The sequence below is a fragment of the Sinocyclocheilus rhinocerous genome, unplaced genomic scaffold (genome assembly GCF_001515625.1).
Source record: "Sinocyclocheilus rhinocerous isolate Xijiao unplaced genomic scaffold, SAMN03320098_v1.1 scaffold1, whole genome shotgun sequence".
NCBI classification, from domain to species: domain Eukaryota; kingdom Metazoa; phylum Chordata; class Actinopteri; order Cypriniformes; family Cyprinidae; genus Sinocyclocheilus; species Sinocyclocheilus rhinocerous.
In genome coordinates, this window is record NW_015638974.1 from 934,741 (window position 1) to 950,784 (window position 16,044).

At 35.9% G+C, this 16,044-nt stretch overlaps 1 protein-coding gene across 1 annotated transcript in view; it reads left to right on the forward strand.

The window, feature by feature from the left end:
• The first annotated feature begins 904 nt into the window (after positions 1-904).
• Positions 905-16,044, forward strand: part of LOC107750463 (paired box protein Pax-5-like) — a 52,741-nt gene continuing 37,601 nt past the window's right edge. The window contains exons 1-3 of the mRNA XM_016565832.1: positions 905-963; positions 11,099-11,264; positions 14,719-14,916. Coding sequence (XP_016421318.1) covers positions 918-963; positions 11,099-11,264; positions 14,719-14,916 — 410 coding nt within the window. The 5' untranslated portion in view covers positions 905-917. The remainder of the gene's footprint in view (positions 964-11,098; positions 11,265-14,718; positions 14,917-16,044) is intronic.

Sequence of the window (16,044 nt, forward strand, 5' to 3'; positions counted from 1 at the left end):
CAAAAACATTCAGCAAAGGTCTTGCTTGGTTGATCAAATGATGCTTAAAAAAATAAAAACAATGCAATAAAAACAACCAAAAAAGCTTTTTTGTTGTTGTTTTGGCAGATACATTTAATTGGTAACACTTATCACTAAATGCTACTATAAACATTATTAGACCTGCAATATTGCTTTACAGACCATTCGTGAATAGTTTGAAATGTCTAAAATGTCCATGCATAATTTATACAAATAAAATGTATGGGCTACTATTTTTATTTTATTATAAAATTTTAAAACCTTAATATTGAAAGTTATTTTAAAGTGCTATTTGACTTTCCTAAACCTAAAATTAGCTCGGTTACGATTCATGCAGATGCAATTTTTTGATGTTATTTATTTATTTAAATAAAGATCATGTTCTGCATTTCACTTATCTTCTGAACCCCAAATCCCTTGACGCACTTAAACTTGTCAGCATTAGAGAGGGACAGAGATAGAGGGAGCGAAAGTTATGCTAACAAATTAACAGATATACGCGAGTACGCATATACCCACTGCCCATATCTGAAGAGGGGAGTGTGTGTGTGTGTGTGTGTGTGTGAGAGAGAGAGAGAGTGAGAGAGAGAGGAAGAAAGAGAAAGAGGAAGAAAGAGGGCATGAGCGCGCGGCTCTTTCTTGACTTTGCCCCATAATCGTTTCACGCTTCCTTCAGAGTCTCCTTTCCACCTAAAACGTTTAGTCTCACTCCAGTGAACAATTGCAACGGCGCAACAGGGAGCGGAAGAGTCGCGTTATTTCAAACTACCATTCGTCAAAACCACTGTTACACAAAAGAGCAGAGAGAACAGCAACAGAGGACATAGGAGAGGGAACTTTTTTGTTGTTGTCACCCCCCACCCCCCACCCACTCGACCCTCTGTCCAACCTCAAGGATGGACTTGGACCAAAAGGGTCCATCTCTGCGCATCGGACGGTCGGGTAGGGCCTTGTCTGTTTCTCCATTTCACTTGAACTACTATTGTTTGTTCAAAGTTGTCTACTAATAAAACTGTCTATCTTTTACAAAACTAAACTAACAAATACAGCATTTGTGCACTTGCTGCATGGGCTATATGTCTTTTATAAAACTGCTTGATTTTTGGATTGACCCTTATATTGATATGAACTCTGGTGGTCCATCTTTTGACACTTTTAACATAAACAAATTCGGGAACAACATGGGCCTAGAAATACTATAAGCTTGCATTTTGGCCACACCTTTGCTGACTCTGTAATTTTGACAGCATCGTATTTTGAGCTTGAAGTGTGCTGGTTTTGGGCCTATTTGTCCGACAGTCCAAAGGAACAATAAAAATTCAAAACCGTCACACGAAATTTAAAAACAGAACTCTTTTGGATTGACCCTTATATTGATATGAACGCTGGTGGTCCATCTTTTGACACCTTTAACATAAACAAATTCGGGAACAACATGGGCCTAGAATACTATAAGCTTGCATTTTGGCCACACCTTTGCTGACTCTGTAATTTTGACAGCATCGTATTTTGAGCTTGAAGTGTGCTGGTTTTGGGCCTATTTGTCCGACAGTCCAAAGGAACAATAAAAATTCAAAACCGTCACACGAAATTTAAAAACAGAACTCTATTTGAAACCAATGACATTTCCTGTCACACACTGAGGTTGTTGAAAGATGTATGCTCGAACTGAGTGTGAGTGTCTATACTGCAGATGTTTTCATTCAGGATCCAAAAGCATGAATTATGCCTGTGCAGTCCATGCATTCAGTAACAAATAGTTCTGTGTTTTCGTCGTTCACGCGTCACATTTAGAAGTCCCAATGAAACGGCGCGTGCAGTTGAGATTTATGCGTAGATTCTGTCGGCGTTGGTGCTTGTTACTTTGCTAAACGTGAGATACGCAAATCGCACAGTAGTCAGAATTGCTTGTTGTCATGTAGAAATTGTACTGTATTAGTATAAAACTATACATATAAAAGGGACATGCATTAATGCATGCCTACTTTTCTTCATAACATAATGAGAAACACACTTTAATTGCTCTGCCGGGGACTTAAATAGACCAGTTTAAATGATCTAAGGTGGTTTATCTCACCTGGTTCAAAACGACTACGCCCAGCTTTCCTTGAAGACTAAATAATATTATTATGCGACATCCTAGTATATTTGGATCTCGTGTTTTTATTTGTCTGGTGATTTTTACGGGTGTAGTTTTTTATTGTTGACCTACTATATTCAATTTGGCCTGTTTGTGTCAAAAAATACATCTTTGATAAATAGGCCACTACCTAACTGATGGAGTACGCCTAAGCTTAAACATCTGACAGTCTTGTAGTCCTTTGGTTAGATGTTCTGTTGGTTTCACCCAGAGCTGTTTTTTTCCCAACGATAACACATGGGACATAATTTATAGAATTGATTTAACTTTCGATTAATGTGAAACACATTCTCCACTTCTCACGAATAGAATATATGAGTTTTTTTCTGTCAGTGATGTGATTCATTGCACATACGGCCAACTTGGGAGTGGACTGGAAAACATGTGCTTGGCTTTGAAACTGATGCTCTGCGATATTTTCAATTATTATTAATAAATATTTATATTTGCGCCCACTTCTGAACACTTTTATAGAAATGTTACTATTTATAATGCGTATTTTCTTAAGATTACCTACATAAGTGATCTGAGTCCTAAATCATTATTGCCTTCAAAAATGTTCTCAAAGCGTTAAAACATGTAATAGATTGCGTGAATGCTGATTAAATTTTTATCCCAAAAAATCCAAACCAGAACCAAAAGCAAGCTGTATACATGATTTTAGCTGTTTTAGTTGGACTTGTTTGTATATTTAATTAGCTAAATATGCATAAAATTGATTTTGGGGAAACTGTTATATAGCAATAATTTTACTAAGATGGGAGTATTTAATCACGTGGGCCACAGAATATATATATATATATTTTAAAAAGGCAGACTAAAATAATTCAGATAATTTACTCGAAAGGCTTAAAATGTTTAATGAGCCTAACGTTATAAAATAATTATTGTTTTTTGGGGGGGGCCGGGTTTGTCTCTCAATATAAGGATCAAGACAACAGCTAACAAATAAATGATTCAAATGAAAGTCGACAAGGCCTTCATAACATTAATGAAAAGGTTCAACTTAATCAACTTAATTTACTTACTAATTTAAGTAAAATAACTTGATGATTCCAATATTTAAACAGGCATATTATTCAATTTAAAACGGAATACAAAATATCTGCAAATAGCGCTGTTGGCTATTTTAACACTGCAACACATTTATCATTAGTTACTGTGATTTCACAAGTAAGTAAGTGTGTGTGTGTGTGTGTGTGTGTGTGGCAAGCTGACGAGATTCAGCTTCTTCACACGAGATCAAAGGTTCGCCCCCTCGTGGCACTTACGGCGCACCGCGAGGGAATCTTTTCAAGACTTATACAGAACACGAATGTGTGTTAAGCACATGGATTTTGAACATGAAGTACAGGATTCCAGCGAACGTTATTCTGACCACGCAGGCAAATACATGTAAGGTAGTTGTGTCTTTGATCTTTAAGTGTAACTAGTCACACTGGGACTAGTCGTAGAAGATTCAACAAAACCTTCTCGAAAATGTTCTCAAACAAAACATAAAAATTCAGTTTTAGAAGAGTTAAATTTGTATCCAGGCAATTAAACATCTCGGCAGAACGTAACACATTGAGAAACATGTAACATTTTTTTTATTTCGTTCCATGTTTTGCTAAAAAGTTGCAATTTACGTTTTTTTTGTATATAAATTAATAAAATACATAAATTAATAAACATATACACCGGTAATCAATCAAAAAAATCAACTAGGCATGCGTTCGAAAATAAAATACTTAGTTAATTAATAATCTATTAATTAAGTGATTTATAAGTAATTTTATCCTTTTATTTCAAGGATGTTTTTTTTTTCGTTTTCTTACCGACATAAATTAACATAAACATATACACCGGTAATCAATCAAAAAAATCAACTAGGCATGCGTTCGAAAATAAAATACTTAGTTAATTAATAATCTATTAATTAAGTGATTTATAAGTAATTTTATCCTTTTATTTCAAGGATGTTTTTTTTTTCGTTTTCTTACCAAAGTAAATGAAATAAAGATCACATTAATGTTCATAAACACAATAACCCTAGTATTACTTTTTTTTTTTAAATGCTTGTTATTTTTTGTTGTTGTTGTTGGTATTACACTAATCACTATGATGCTAACACAACAATTATAATCCCCATTATTTAAAAAACACATCACTGTTAGTCAGCTGCACTTAACATGACAAAATACAAAGTGCTTAATCATTTGTTGGAAGGCTGGTCATGAAAAATTATTTGGTGCAAAAATGTGCGTGGAACAGCGCTGGTGTCCGTCAAACAATGATAGGAAGAATCTTTTCTGCAAGGCTCATCAATAACAACGAATTATTTGAGCAAATTTAATGAATGCTTAATCATTCAACACGTTAATTAAAATAGCAATTTACCAAAATGTAAAAAATAAAATAAATAAATAAATAAAAAACTCATTGTCGAAGATACTAAACAGAAGTCGTGCAAGTGCCATATATAATTTCCAATAATGTGCAAATACAAAACTGTTTGAGAAAATCTGTTCATTTATTTTATATGAATTGTATGTTTTACATGCTTATAGCTCAGTAAAATGCTGCAATGTGTCAATTGCCATAAGCAATATTTTAAAAATGGTTTTACAACGCATTAGGCGTATTCATATAATTGAAAACATTCTGACGCAATATCTCATTATTATCTATTTATTAATTTGGATGACTGAAAAGAGTGAAAATGGATGTTTTAAAATTTCTATTTTATCCCCTTCCTTAATTGAAATTAGACTTGGGATCAGCGACAGAGAACCAACTTCGATTCAAGACTCCCTATTTGTCAGTGCACAATTGGGACAGCACGTCACTTTCATATTGGCCCAGTGTTAGCCAATCGGTGTCGTCTTTATCTGAGCGCGACTCAGGGCGATTGTGACGGCAGAGGTGCAGTGCCCGGATAGGTAGGCTTATCTTGATTGACAGTCTCGCTCGGGCTCGGTAGTAGATTCAGAGCGCTGTGGCTTTGGCGCTGTCCACACGAGAGCAGGTTCTGAAACGCGCCGTGCGCTCTTGCAGTGTTTGCGCGGTACGGACGGAGGCTCGACCACTGCTTCTCACCGCCGGAGCGCTCAGGCTGGAAGACCACCTTTCGGCGGACATCCGTTGCGACGAGACAGACAAATCACACTACCGTATCAGCCATCTGAGACTTTCCGTGGATTTTTACGCACGGACCGAGTGGTTCAAAACTTGACAAAGCCTGTTTTCTTCTTCAGGACATTTCTTGGACATTTTTTCCCAAGTTCAAATGCTTCGCGCAATGGCTATTTTTTATTTTCTGTTTAACTTTGGCAAACATTTTGATTCGGGGTTCATCCCTTTTTAATTTCAAATGTCCACGGCGTATGTCTATTGTTTGGGGATCTTCATACTGTCGGAGTTTTTTCCTCCTACAAAGACAGTCTGAGGGCGCTCTTTGAGCGATTAGAAGATCAAGATGCAAGGGATCGCTTTTACGTGAAGATAGGCTACATTGAACATGAAGTAAATGTTTTGGTTACTCAGAAACCTCACCAGGATTTTACAGATCTCTGGTAGAGACGCGCTCTGACAGTCAGTGAACCTCGGTCACAGTTCACGGGTCACGGTCAGTGGAGCGAGGATGTCAAGATAGAGCTTGGAAACGAGACTTCTACATTTTTTATCTAAAGCTTACGACTGTTCGGACTAATATTATCGCCAGGACTTTTCTTGAAATCCCATTTTGATGAATCCCCACTGATGGCTGAGTTGATTCACTCTGGATGTTGGGCCGCAGAAGCAGTTGTGTGACCCTGCAGGGTTGTACCCTGACCGTCACAACAACTATTTACATATTTACTTTTACTCTTGACCTATAGGCCTTAGGTCTTCAGGTTCGATTGTTTATTTTCCAACCAAAGTTTCTGTGGAATTCCACACAGCTGAAACTGTATTTAAAAGAACCAGAACGGACTGAATACATACGCACAGACCTTTAAAAGAACAAAAACAAGAGCAGGACATTAAAGGCTTTTTGGTGGGTTTTCACGGGAAGGCCTGTCCTGCTGACCGATGGAGATCCACTGCAAACACGACCCGTTCGCAGCGATGCACAGTAAGTTCACGGCAGACTTTCACTGCTGTCAAATCTTTGATTTCTTTCAAAGCTCTCAGAACATTCTTTTTCAGAATTAGAATATCTCAAATATACTCGGATTAAAGCTAATGAAAGCAAAGCGCTGTGTGTAGCCTACTATAGCTGGTCAACTTTAAAAAGGCAACTAAAAGACGGTCTCTTAAATAAAGGTGAAGTTTTTGCTGTTTGGGCCAATTATTTTGGGAGTTTTCTCTTAATTAAAGACCGGGTTGCTTTGTTAGAGCTTCAGCCTTCTGTTTGACAATCCCTGGGGGGAAGAGAGGGGGAAAGAGATCGCGGCCAAGGCCAGCAGCCAGCAACCAGCGGACACAAACTGAACTTGAACCGCAGCTGAGAATATGGCAGACAGGCTCCGTAACCTTTAAATACTTTGCTTGAGGGTGGCTGTAAACAGGCCACTTGTGAGGCTAAAAACGAAAGCTGAAGTTGCTCACTGTGGCGGAGAGATGTGTGGTTACTCATTCGTGACATGGCGGACACCGGTGGTCCCCCAAGATACCAGCGTTAAGGGCCCCTTTTCTCTTTCCCTCTCTTTATTTCATGTTCTTTTAGCCGCCAGCGCGCAAACAACAGCTTACGCACTTGAAATCATTGCGAATGGGCATTTTGAGTGTGCAAGACATGCATTAGAATAAAAAAAAAATATTGTAATAATTCATAAATATTTATAAATTATGAAAAAAAGAAAAATTCCCGTGTCTTTGTTACCAAAACCAAGAGCTGCCAATCACGTATTATGCACCCTGAAAATACAATTGTGATCTCTCTCTCTCTCTCGCTCATTCTTTCTTTCTCTTCCAGTCTTCTCTCTCATCGATGAATAAAAACCCCATACGCCAAGCCTTCGCCAAACTCAAATATGCGCGCACCCACCCGCACATCTATGTGAAATGACATCTATTGGCACGGTGAATGAAACGGTGGATTAGACGTATACACATTTCAGAAGCTAGAACGAATCACGTTTCCTCTCCGTCACAATATCTCAACACAATCCGCGGGTAAAACGATTACACCGAAAATGTCAAACGGTGCAAGCCTTAAGAATGGACCGTGACACGAACCTGCGAGACTTTTAGGAAAGACACAGAGAGAGGAAGAAGACTTTAGGATGTTTTAAACTCATACTTATCTTGCTCATGAATATTAATAAGACTTTGCAGGTTTTAAAAAGGTGTGATCATAAAAAGTGTGAACTACAATGTAGCCTAAGTTACTATAGGGCCTATATTTAACACTCCCTCTAATGCAGTACATTAGATGTTACAGTTGTTATTAGGCCACCGGTTAACCGGCCGTCTAAATTTGTTACAGTTTTATGCTAAATTGACATAAACGACGAATGTAGATTAATATGAAGTTTTCGAGTGATTTCAAACATTGTTTCATCTGATCTTATTTAGGCTAAATGTAAGATGCAAACCTATTTATTGTCAATAACTTAAAATAATAATAATAATTCAGTCTTACTTAGGAGTAGAGCTTTGAAGTTTATGCTAAGAAAAAAAAAAGATTTTGCTGAAATTTCTGAAAAGTGTCATTGTTCTGTTTCTGTGCTCTGTTTCCCTCTCTTTATTTCATGTTCTTTTAGCCGCCAGCGCGCAAACAACAGCTTACGCACTTGAAATCATTGCGAATGGGCATTTTGAGTGTGCAAGACATGCATTAGAATAAAAAAAAAATATTGTAATAATTCATAAATATTTATAAATTATGAAAAAAAGAAAAATTCCCGTGTCTTTGTTACCAAAACCAAGAGCTGCCAATCACGTATTATGCACCCTGAAAATACAATTGTGATCTCTCTCTCTCTCTCGCTCATTCTTTCTTTCTCTTCCAGTCTTCTCTCTCATCGATGAATAAAAACCTCATACGCCAAGCCTTCGCCAAACTCAAATATGCGCGCACCCACCCGCACATCTATGTGAAATGACATCTATTGGCACGGTGAATGAAACGGTGGATTAAACGTATACACATTTCAGAAGCTAGAACGAATCACGTTTCCTCTCCGTCACAATATCTCAACACAATCCGCGGGTAAAACGATTACACCGAAAATGTCAAACGGTGCAAGCCTTAAGAATGGACCGTGACACGAACCTGCGAGACTTTTAGGAAAGAAACAGAGAGCAGGAAGACTTTAGGATGTGTTAGACTCATACTCATCTTTCTCATGAATATTAATAAGACTTTGCAGGTTTTAAAAACGTCTGATCATAAAAAATGTGAACTCAGAACTAAGTTATTATAGAGCTTATATTTAACGCAGTTTTATGCTAAATTGACATAAACGACGAATGCAGACTAATATAATACTATTGAACTACATACGTTTTTCGAGAGATTTCTAACAGTTTCATCTGTTCTTATTTAAATGTAAGATGCGAACTCTTAAATATTTATTATCAATAACTTAAAAAAAAAACTATTTCAGTCCTATTTAGAAGTAGAGGAAGTAGAGCTTTTAACTTTATGCTAAGAAAAAAAAATACTATGTATGTGTATATATATATATTAATTTTATTTATTTTTATTTTTTTAAGTGTCATATTGTTCACTTTCTGTGCTCTGAGTTTACCTGCTTGGTTGTTTGTTGTCGCCTGTTAAAAACCATCAGCATTTTTTTTTTAACATTTTTAAATATTTATAACTTCTAAATGTCTTAAAAAATAAATAATATGCATTATCAATGGGGCCTTAATTATAATAGGTTATGATAAGCTACGTGATTAACTTGAGTAAGTCATATGACAAAATAACAATTAATCTGTCATAATATGATCTGCATAGCCTGCAAGTTTATAAGCAAAATGATGAATAAAAAAACCGTCTCCTTAAAACGTTTTAATTCAGCAATCCTTAAAGCTTTTACTCAACGTTAGCCTACTTCATATTTATTACTTTCATATGTTTTTTTTCGATACAAGATCATATTTACATTTTAAAAATGAAAATGAGTATCTGTGATTTTAAATGCTGGCTTCTTTTCCAAAAACACTGATTTTACCCTGCATGACTGAAGGTAGTCCCTCGTTTCTTTCTTTCTTTTTTCTTTTTTCTCCAGGAGTGTGTTTGTTAAAGCACGCCTGGTGTCACGTCGCTTTGCTGGCGTTTGCTTCGCTCTGTTTGGAGCGGTTTAATCGGAGCGGCCGATAGCGGATCGTAATGGAGCAGCGTCTCTAATCGGGTTTATTTTCTGGATGGGGGAGCATGAATGTCTTTCAGCCGCTCTTGCTATTTCTAAACGGAACCTGCCTCGAAATCAATCAAAGCTCTAGGAACACTTCGATTTATAAGCCAGCCGTATTTGCAGAAGAAACGGAGAAAAGTCTTGGTCAGATCACATCTGAATAGCTTGTTTCGGTTAATCCCTAATGCAGACTTTTCTCTCTCTGTGACTGTGACACACACTTATACTCAAACGAACACACACACTTACTCTCCCATGCACACTCAAACACAAACTTGCACTATGCATAATTTAATTGTATGCATGCTTTGTAACTGTAAATCAGTGCTGGTAACTAGCTGCAGTTGAAAAAAAGTTTAGAAATAGATCAGATAAATTGAAGGTAATTTTAATCTAAAAATTCAGAGTGATGCATTTTAAGCTCTTCCTGAGGAAGAAACATTTTATACTCAAGTTTCAAAGTTTCAGTTTGATGTATTTCACTGTGTGTTTCTTCTGTAGTAGGTAGATACAAATATAGTTTCCTACCCATTTAAACAGTAGATTAAGCAAAAAATAAAAAATGCTGTTTTAAATAATTTATTAATTTAACAGAAGCTTAATTTAATAATTAACATTATTAATTTAAAAAATCAATTTAGCTAGCTGACTCAATAACTTCATGACTTTACTCAGAGGTGTTCAAATAATCAACTGTAACTGAAAGACACACAAGAAAGAAAGAAAAGAGAAAAGGAAACTAAAACATTAATAGGAAGTAGAAAAAAATAGGTTACATGAAGCCGAAAATGAAATGCGTAAAAAAAAAATCACAGTTTTACTAACACACCTCTCAGAAATCTAATAGGTCAAATCACTCACTAAAGGATTTTTATTTAATAGGAAAAAGCTCCTTTTTTTCTTCTTCAGCCCACCGCCTTGAGAGAATGAAAATGACATGTAGCTGGGTTTTAATTTTCTGTTAGCTGAACTTATGTATTTAGTGATGGGCACACAAGGCCAGTTAGGTCTGTTTGATATTGCCTTCTCGAATGTATTTAAGATCCATTACCCTGTAGCTTGGATTAACAGATACCCTCCAGTTCTTTTGTGTGTGTAAATGTGTGTGTGTGTGTGTGTTCCCCTTCTGAAGCAATCAGTATGTTAATATGACAGATTGACTGGATTACCACATAGACCTCTGCACTGAAATGATGATAAGATACTAATGAATATATATATATATATATATATATATACAGTACAAAGAGAAACAAAATTGGTATCCAAAAGTCTAAGCCCAACAAGGACATCCAGCCCACCGTGCAAAAAGACACACAACAAAGATTACAGACAGACAGACACACACACAAATACTAACTTGAGTGAAGAGGTCATGTGCAGTTCTCTAGGTGACCACCAGGGGCAGATAAGATAAAGAGGACAGGAAGAGACTGCATAATGGTAACCTTCAGGTCAAAGACACACACACACACACACACACACACACACACACACACACACTAAAATGAGACAGCAGCTCTTTTTTGCCCACTATGTGTCAGCTTCTGTATTTAAGGAAGATATGATTTGCTCAGGTTCATTTTATTGCTGTTTGTGTCTGCAGGGCATGGAGGGGTGAATCAGCTGGGTGGGGTGTTTGTGAACGGGCGGCCCTTGCCTGACGTGGTGAGGCAGAGGATAGTAGAGCTGGCCCATCAGGGCGTACGTCCGTGTGACATCTCCCGCCAGCTCCGGGTCAGCCACGGCTGCGTCAGCAAGATACTGGGCAGGTGAGTTCTGCTTCTCGTCAAGAAAAGTGAAGACGACTTTTGAGCTCACATCACTAACAAAACAGTACCAAAAATACCATAGTAGCCTACATATGTTTTTTTTTTTTAGAGAAGTACCTTGCATATAACATGTAATAAAAATAGTATTACCATGGTACATGTAGTATATGCTTACCATTCAGTATCACAATAGTACCACCAATTGTGTGGATTCCATTACGTCCATATTCTAATGCTGTATATATTATTTAAAACATTGATATATTATTTAAAATATTATTTCATACGCTAACATTCAAAAGTTTTGGGTCAGTAAGTTTTTTTTTTTTTTAATGTTTTTATTCAGCAAGGACACATTAAATTGATCAAAGTAAAGGCATTTCTAATGTTAAAAAAATCTATTTCAAATAAATGCTTTTCTATTTAACTCCTATTCATCAAAGAATCCTGACAAAATGTATCATGCTTTCCAAAAAATATTAAAACAGCACAACTTTTTTTCAGAATTGATAATAATGTATCCAGAGCAGCAAATCTTTCTTGAGCACCACTATCTAAAATTATTTCTGAAGGATCAGACACTGAAGACTTGGCAAAGCTGAATTTTCAGCTTTAAAATACATTTTATATTTGATTGATATATATATATACACTACCGGTCAAAAGTTTGGGATCAGAACGATTTTTAATGTTTTTTACAGGAGTTTCTTCTGCTCATCAAGGCTGCATTTACTTGATCAAAAATACAAGAAAAATGTTTATATTGTGAAAAATTATTATGATGTAAAATAATGTTTTTCTATTTTAATATACATTCAAATATAATTTTTTGAAAGAAATTAAAACTTTTATTCAGCAAGGATGTGTTAAATTGTTAAGAAGTGATAGCAAAGATTTATATTGTTAGATAATATTTATATTTTGATATAAATTTTTTTTATACTTTTTAACTTTTTATTCATCAAAGAATCCTGAAAAAAGTATCGCAGTTTCCAAAAAAATATTTGGCAGCACAACTGTTGCCAACATTGATAATTCTAATAATAAATCAGCATATTAGAATGATTTCTGAAGGATCATGTGACACTTTATACTGGAGTAATGGCTGATGGAAATTCAGCTTTGCATCACAAAAATAAATTATATTTTAAAGGATATTAAAATAGAAACCATTATTTTATATTGATATATATATATATATATAATTTTATTTTTTATTTGTATTAAAAATATATAGACAGAAGAGACATCTTTTAAAACAGTATTATAAAAAAATTGTGTAGCAGATTTTTTTTTTACTTCTCAAGCTGTAAACATTAGCATTTGAGTAGTACTATATTATAATTAAGAGACAATGAGTCTTGCAACTATTGGCAAACATGTGACTAGACATGCTGGACTTTTCATGTGTTAGTATAGATGTCAAATGACCTCAAAGAGGTCAAATAATATCTCAGTTTCTTGAGATATTATATGATTATTTCATAGAACAATCTATTGGCAATGTAATGTTGGTGAAATGTGTTTGTAGTCTGTGCTATCGGACACCATGGATTAGTTCCCACACACAGAGTTTGCCTAGTCTCAGTCTGAAAAGAATTTTGAATGGAGAATCTCTATTGCCAGTGCTATTTTATCCACAACTAGGCTTAGTCTTTGCCTGGGAAACCAGCTTAATGTCCTCTATTGCATTCAAACGGTGAGGCCAGTATGTGTTTGGAGTCTTGCCTTTACATGCTTTCCAACCCTCCTTCCGTACTTTCATCAATTCAACTTTAACTTAATCCATAATAAATATCAATTTCTGAAATATCCATACACTGATGAATGCTGTCCGTTCGCTTGATATTCCCTCTGCCGTCGGTTCAACTCGAGGCTGACTCAGCGCTTACCTTTCAAAGAAGACACGTTGAAATTCAAAAATTCGCACTGAAGCCAAAGTCAAAGCGCCGTCTTTTCTTTCTGTCCTTCTGGGACAAAAAAGAAAAGATTCATCACATTTTACATTTGCATCAAAATGACACTGGCACCATACGTCTGCCGAGGAGGGAGGGATGGCTGGAAGGACAGAGAGAAGGAGAGAGAGAGCAGGAAAGAGAGGAAGGGGTTAAGGGGGAGGACAGAATTTGAATGGATAAAGGTGTGGATTAGTGCTAGAGCCTTTAGCTATATCAAAAAAATGTGTTTCCCATTGTTCTCCTTTGCCTCAGCCCTCTTCCCCCAGCCCCGGTCCAACTCACTCAACCGTTACTGCGGCGCTCTGTGTGTGTGTGCGGTAATATCTTCCCTCCCTCTTACTGCTCAGGTAGAAAGCACACTAATATGTGGGCTGCAAGTGAGGTTTGAGTAAATAAGGCATATGACTAACTCTGCTCTCTTGGTAATGAGGGAATTTTCTGCACCTTCATTTTGGTGGGCATTTCATGCCTGTGCTTTATGAGCTTGCTTTTAGTTTATGTTTGTGTGTTGAACCTTAACTAAACTAAAGCAGTTAGTCACAAGAGTTGAATCAGAGCACCTAAAACCCCCTTAACCTTGGTAAAAATCACTACAATGCATAACCTTTTATGCTTTATAAAACACCAGCAAGAGCAAAATGTATATCATAATGTACACTACCATTCAAAGGGGTCAGTAAGATTTTATTATTTTGTAAGAAATTAATAATTTATTGAGCAAGGATACATCAAATTGATCAAAAGTGACAGTAAAAAAATAAAATAAAATATATATAAAACTGTCACTTTATATATATATATATACTGTATATTATGCTCCAAATTATTTCAAATAAATGCATTTTTTTAACTTTGTATTTATCAAATAACCCTGAAAAAAAAAATGTACCACAGTTTTCACAAAAATATTAAGCAACTGTTTCAACGTTTGCTGATAATAAATGTTTCTTGAGCACCAAATAAGCATATTAGAATAATTATTTGTTAATTATAATGATTATTTTAGATTTTTCAATAAATTTATTATTACTAATTAATTAAAATTAACGATATAATAGCAACAACTACAACTTAAACTAATAATTATTTCACCATGATCATTTGCTTAAATATAGGCTGTTTACACTTGCCAAGTATCTTAATACAGCATTAATACAGAGTGTGTGGTCACAGGTGTGCGTTTATCTGCATGGCTTTGAAGCGACTCATCCAATCAGAATTTAGACCAGGATCTGTTTTGGAATTCCTGTGTGTATGCCTAAAATATAAGCTTTGATGGTGCTCATTTGTGGCGGTTTTTTGTAAATAGGCTGAACAGATTGATGTTTTTTTGCAGGTTTGTGAAAGGTATGCGTTGTTCTCTGCGTCTGTGTGATTAGTAAGCAACTGTGCGCTGACTGCAAGATTCTACAGACCTACGGCGCTGGATAAGCATATGTTCTAACTCTCTGTATATCTTGCCTGGTGATGTACAGCTCTCTATCTCTGCTCCTCAGGTACTATGAGACAGGCAGCATCAGACCAGGGGTGATCGGAGGCTCCAAACCAAAGGTTGCTACACCCAAAGTCGTTGACAAAATCGCTGATTACAAACGCCAAAACCCCACCATGTTTGCCTGGGAGATCCGAGACAGACTGCTGGCAGAGAGAGTGTGTGACAATGACAGCGTGCCCAGCGTCAGCTCAATCAACAGGTGTGTGTGTGCGCACTGGAAAAATCAGCAATTTAACCTTACACAAAATTTCTGTCTACTTGATTTTTCACAGTGTCAGTGGAAGATTGAACTTTTTAAGATTAATAATTCACTCTAAAATAGTTTAGAGTGTGTGCATGAAGTTTACTTGTGTACACTACTTTTCAAAAGTTTGGGGTCAGGAAGATTTATTTATTTATTTTTATCTGGAAGATAAAGGACAAGTAAAGCCATTTACTGAAAAAAAAAACATTTCAAATAAATGCTGTTCTTTTTATCTTTCTATTGATGAAAGAATCCTGACAAAAATGTAGTTTCCACAAAAATATGAAGCAGCATAATCGTTTTCTACATTGATAATACTAAATGTTTCTTGAGCAGCAAATCAGCATATTAGAATGATTTCTGAAGATCATGTGACACTGAAGACTGGAGTAATGATGCTGAAAACTCAACTTTGATCACAGGAATAAATGACATTTTACAATATATTAAAAAAGAAAACAGTTGTTTTAAATTGTAATAATATTTGACAATATTACAGATAAAAAAAATTTTTTCAAATAAATGCATCCTTGGTGAGTATAACAGACTTTCAAAACATGTAAAAATGTTGACCACAAACTTTTGGATGGCACTGTAAATGTCCACAAACCATTAAGTTTTTGAGAACTAGCTGATCAGTAGATTAGAAAAGGGACAGAGCAATGCATAGAGAAGAGATAGAAAGAATAGAGGGAGAGAGACGTGGATAAAGGAAAACAATGGGAAAAAGAAACACATATTCATGTCTGCTGCTATGTCAGCCTGCATGAGCCACTTCACACACACACACACACACACACACACACACACACACACACACGCACGCACTTACACACACACACCAAACAACACTGGACCCCATTGACTTTCAATGAATCTTTTTTGCTTTTCACAGGAGAAAAAAAAAAGTCATGCAGGTTTGTGCAACATGAGGATAAATAAATAATAAATTATTAATAATTTTTGGGTGAACTTTCCTTTAAAATGACACGTACACTACTGTTCAAATTACAGTTTGGGGGTTGGTAAAATTTTTAATGTTTTTGAAAGAGTCTCTTCTGCTCACCAAGGCTGCATTTATTT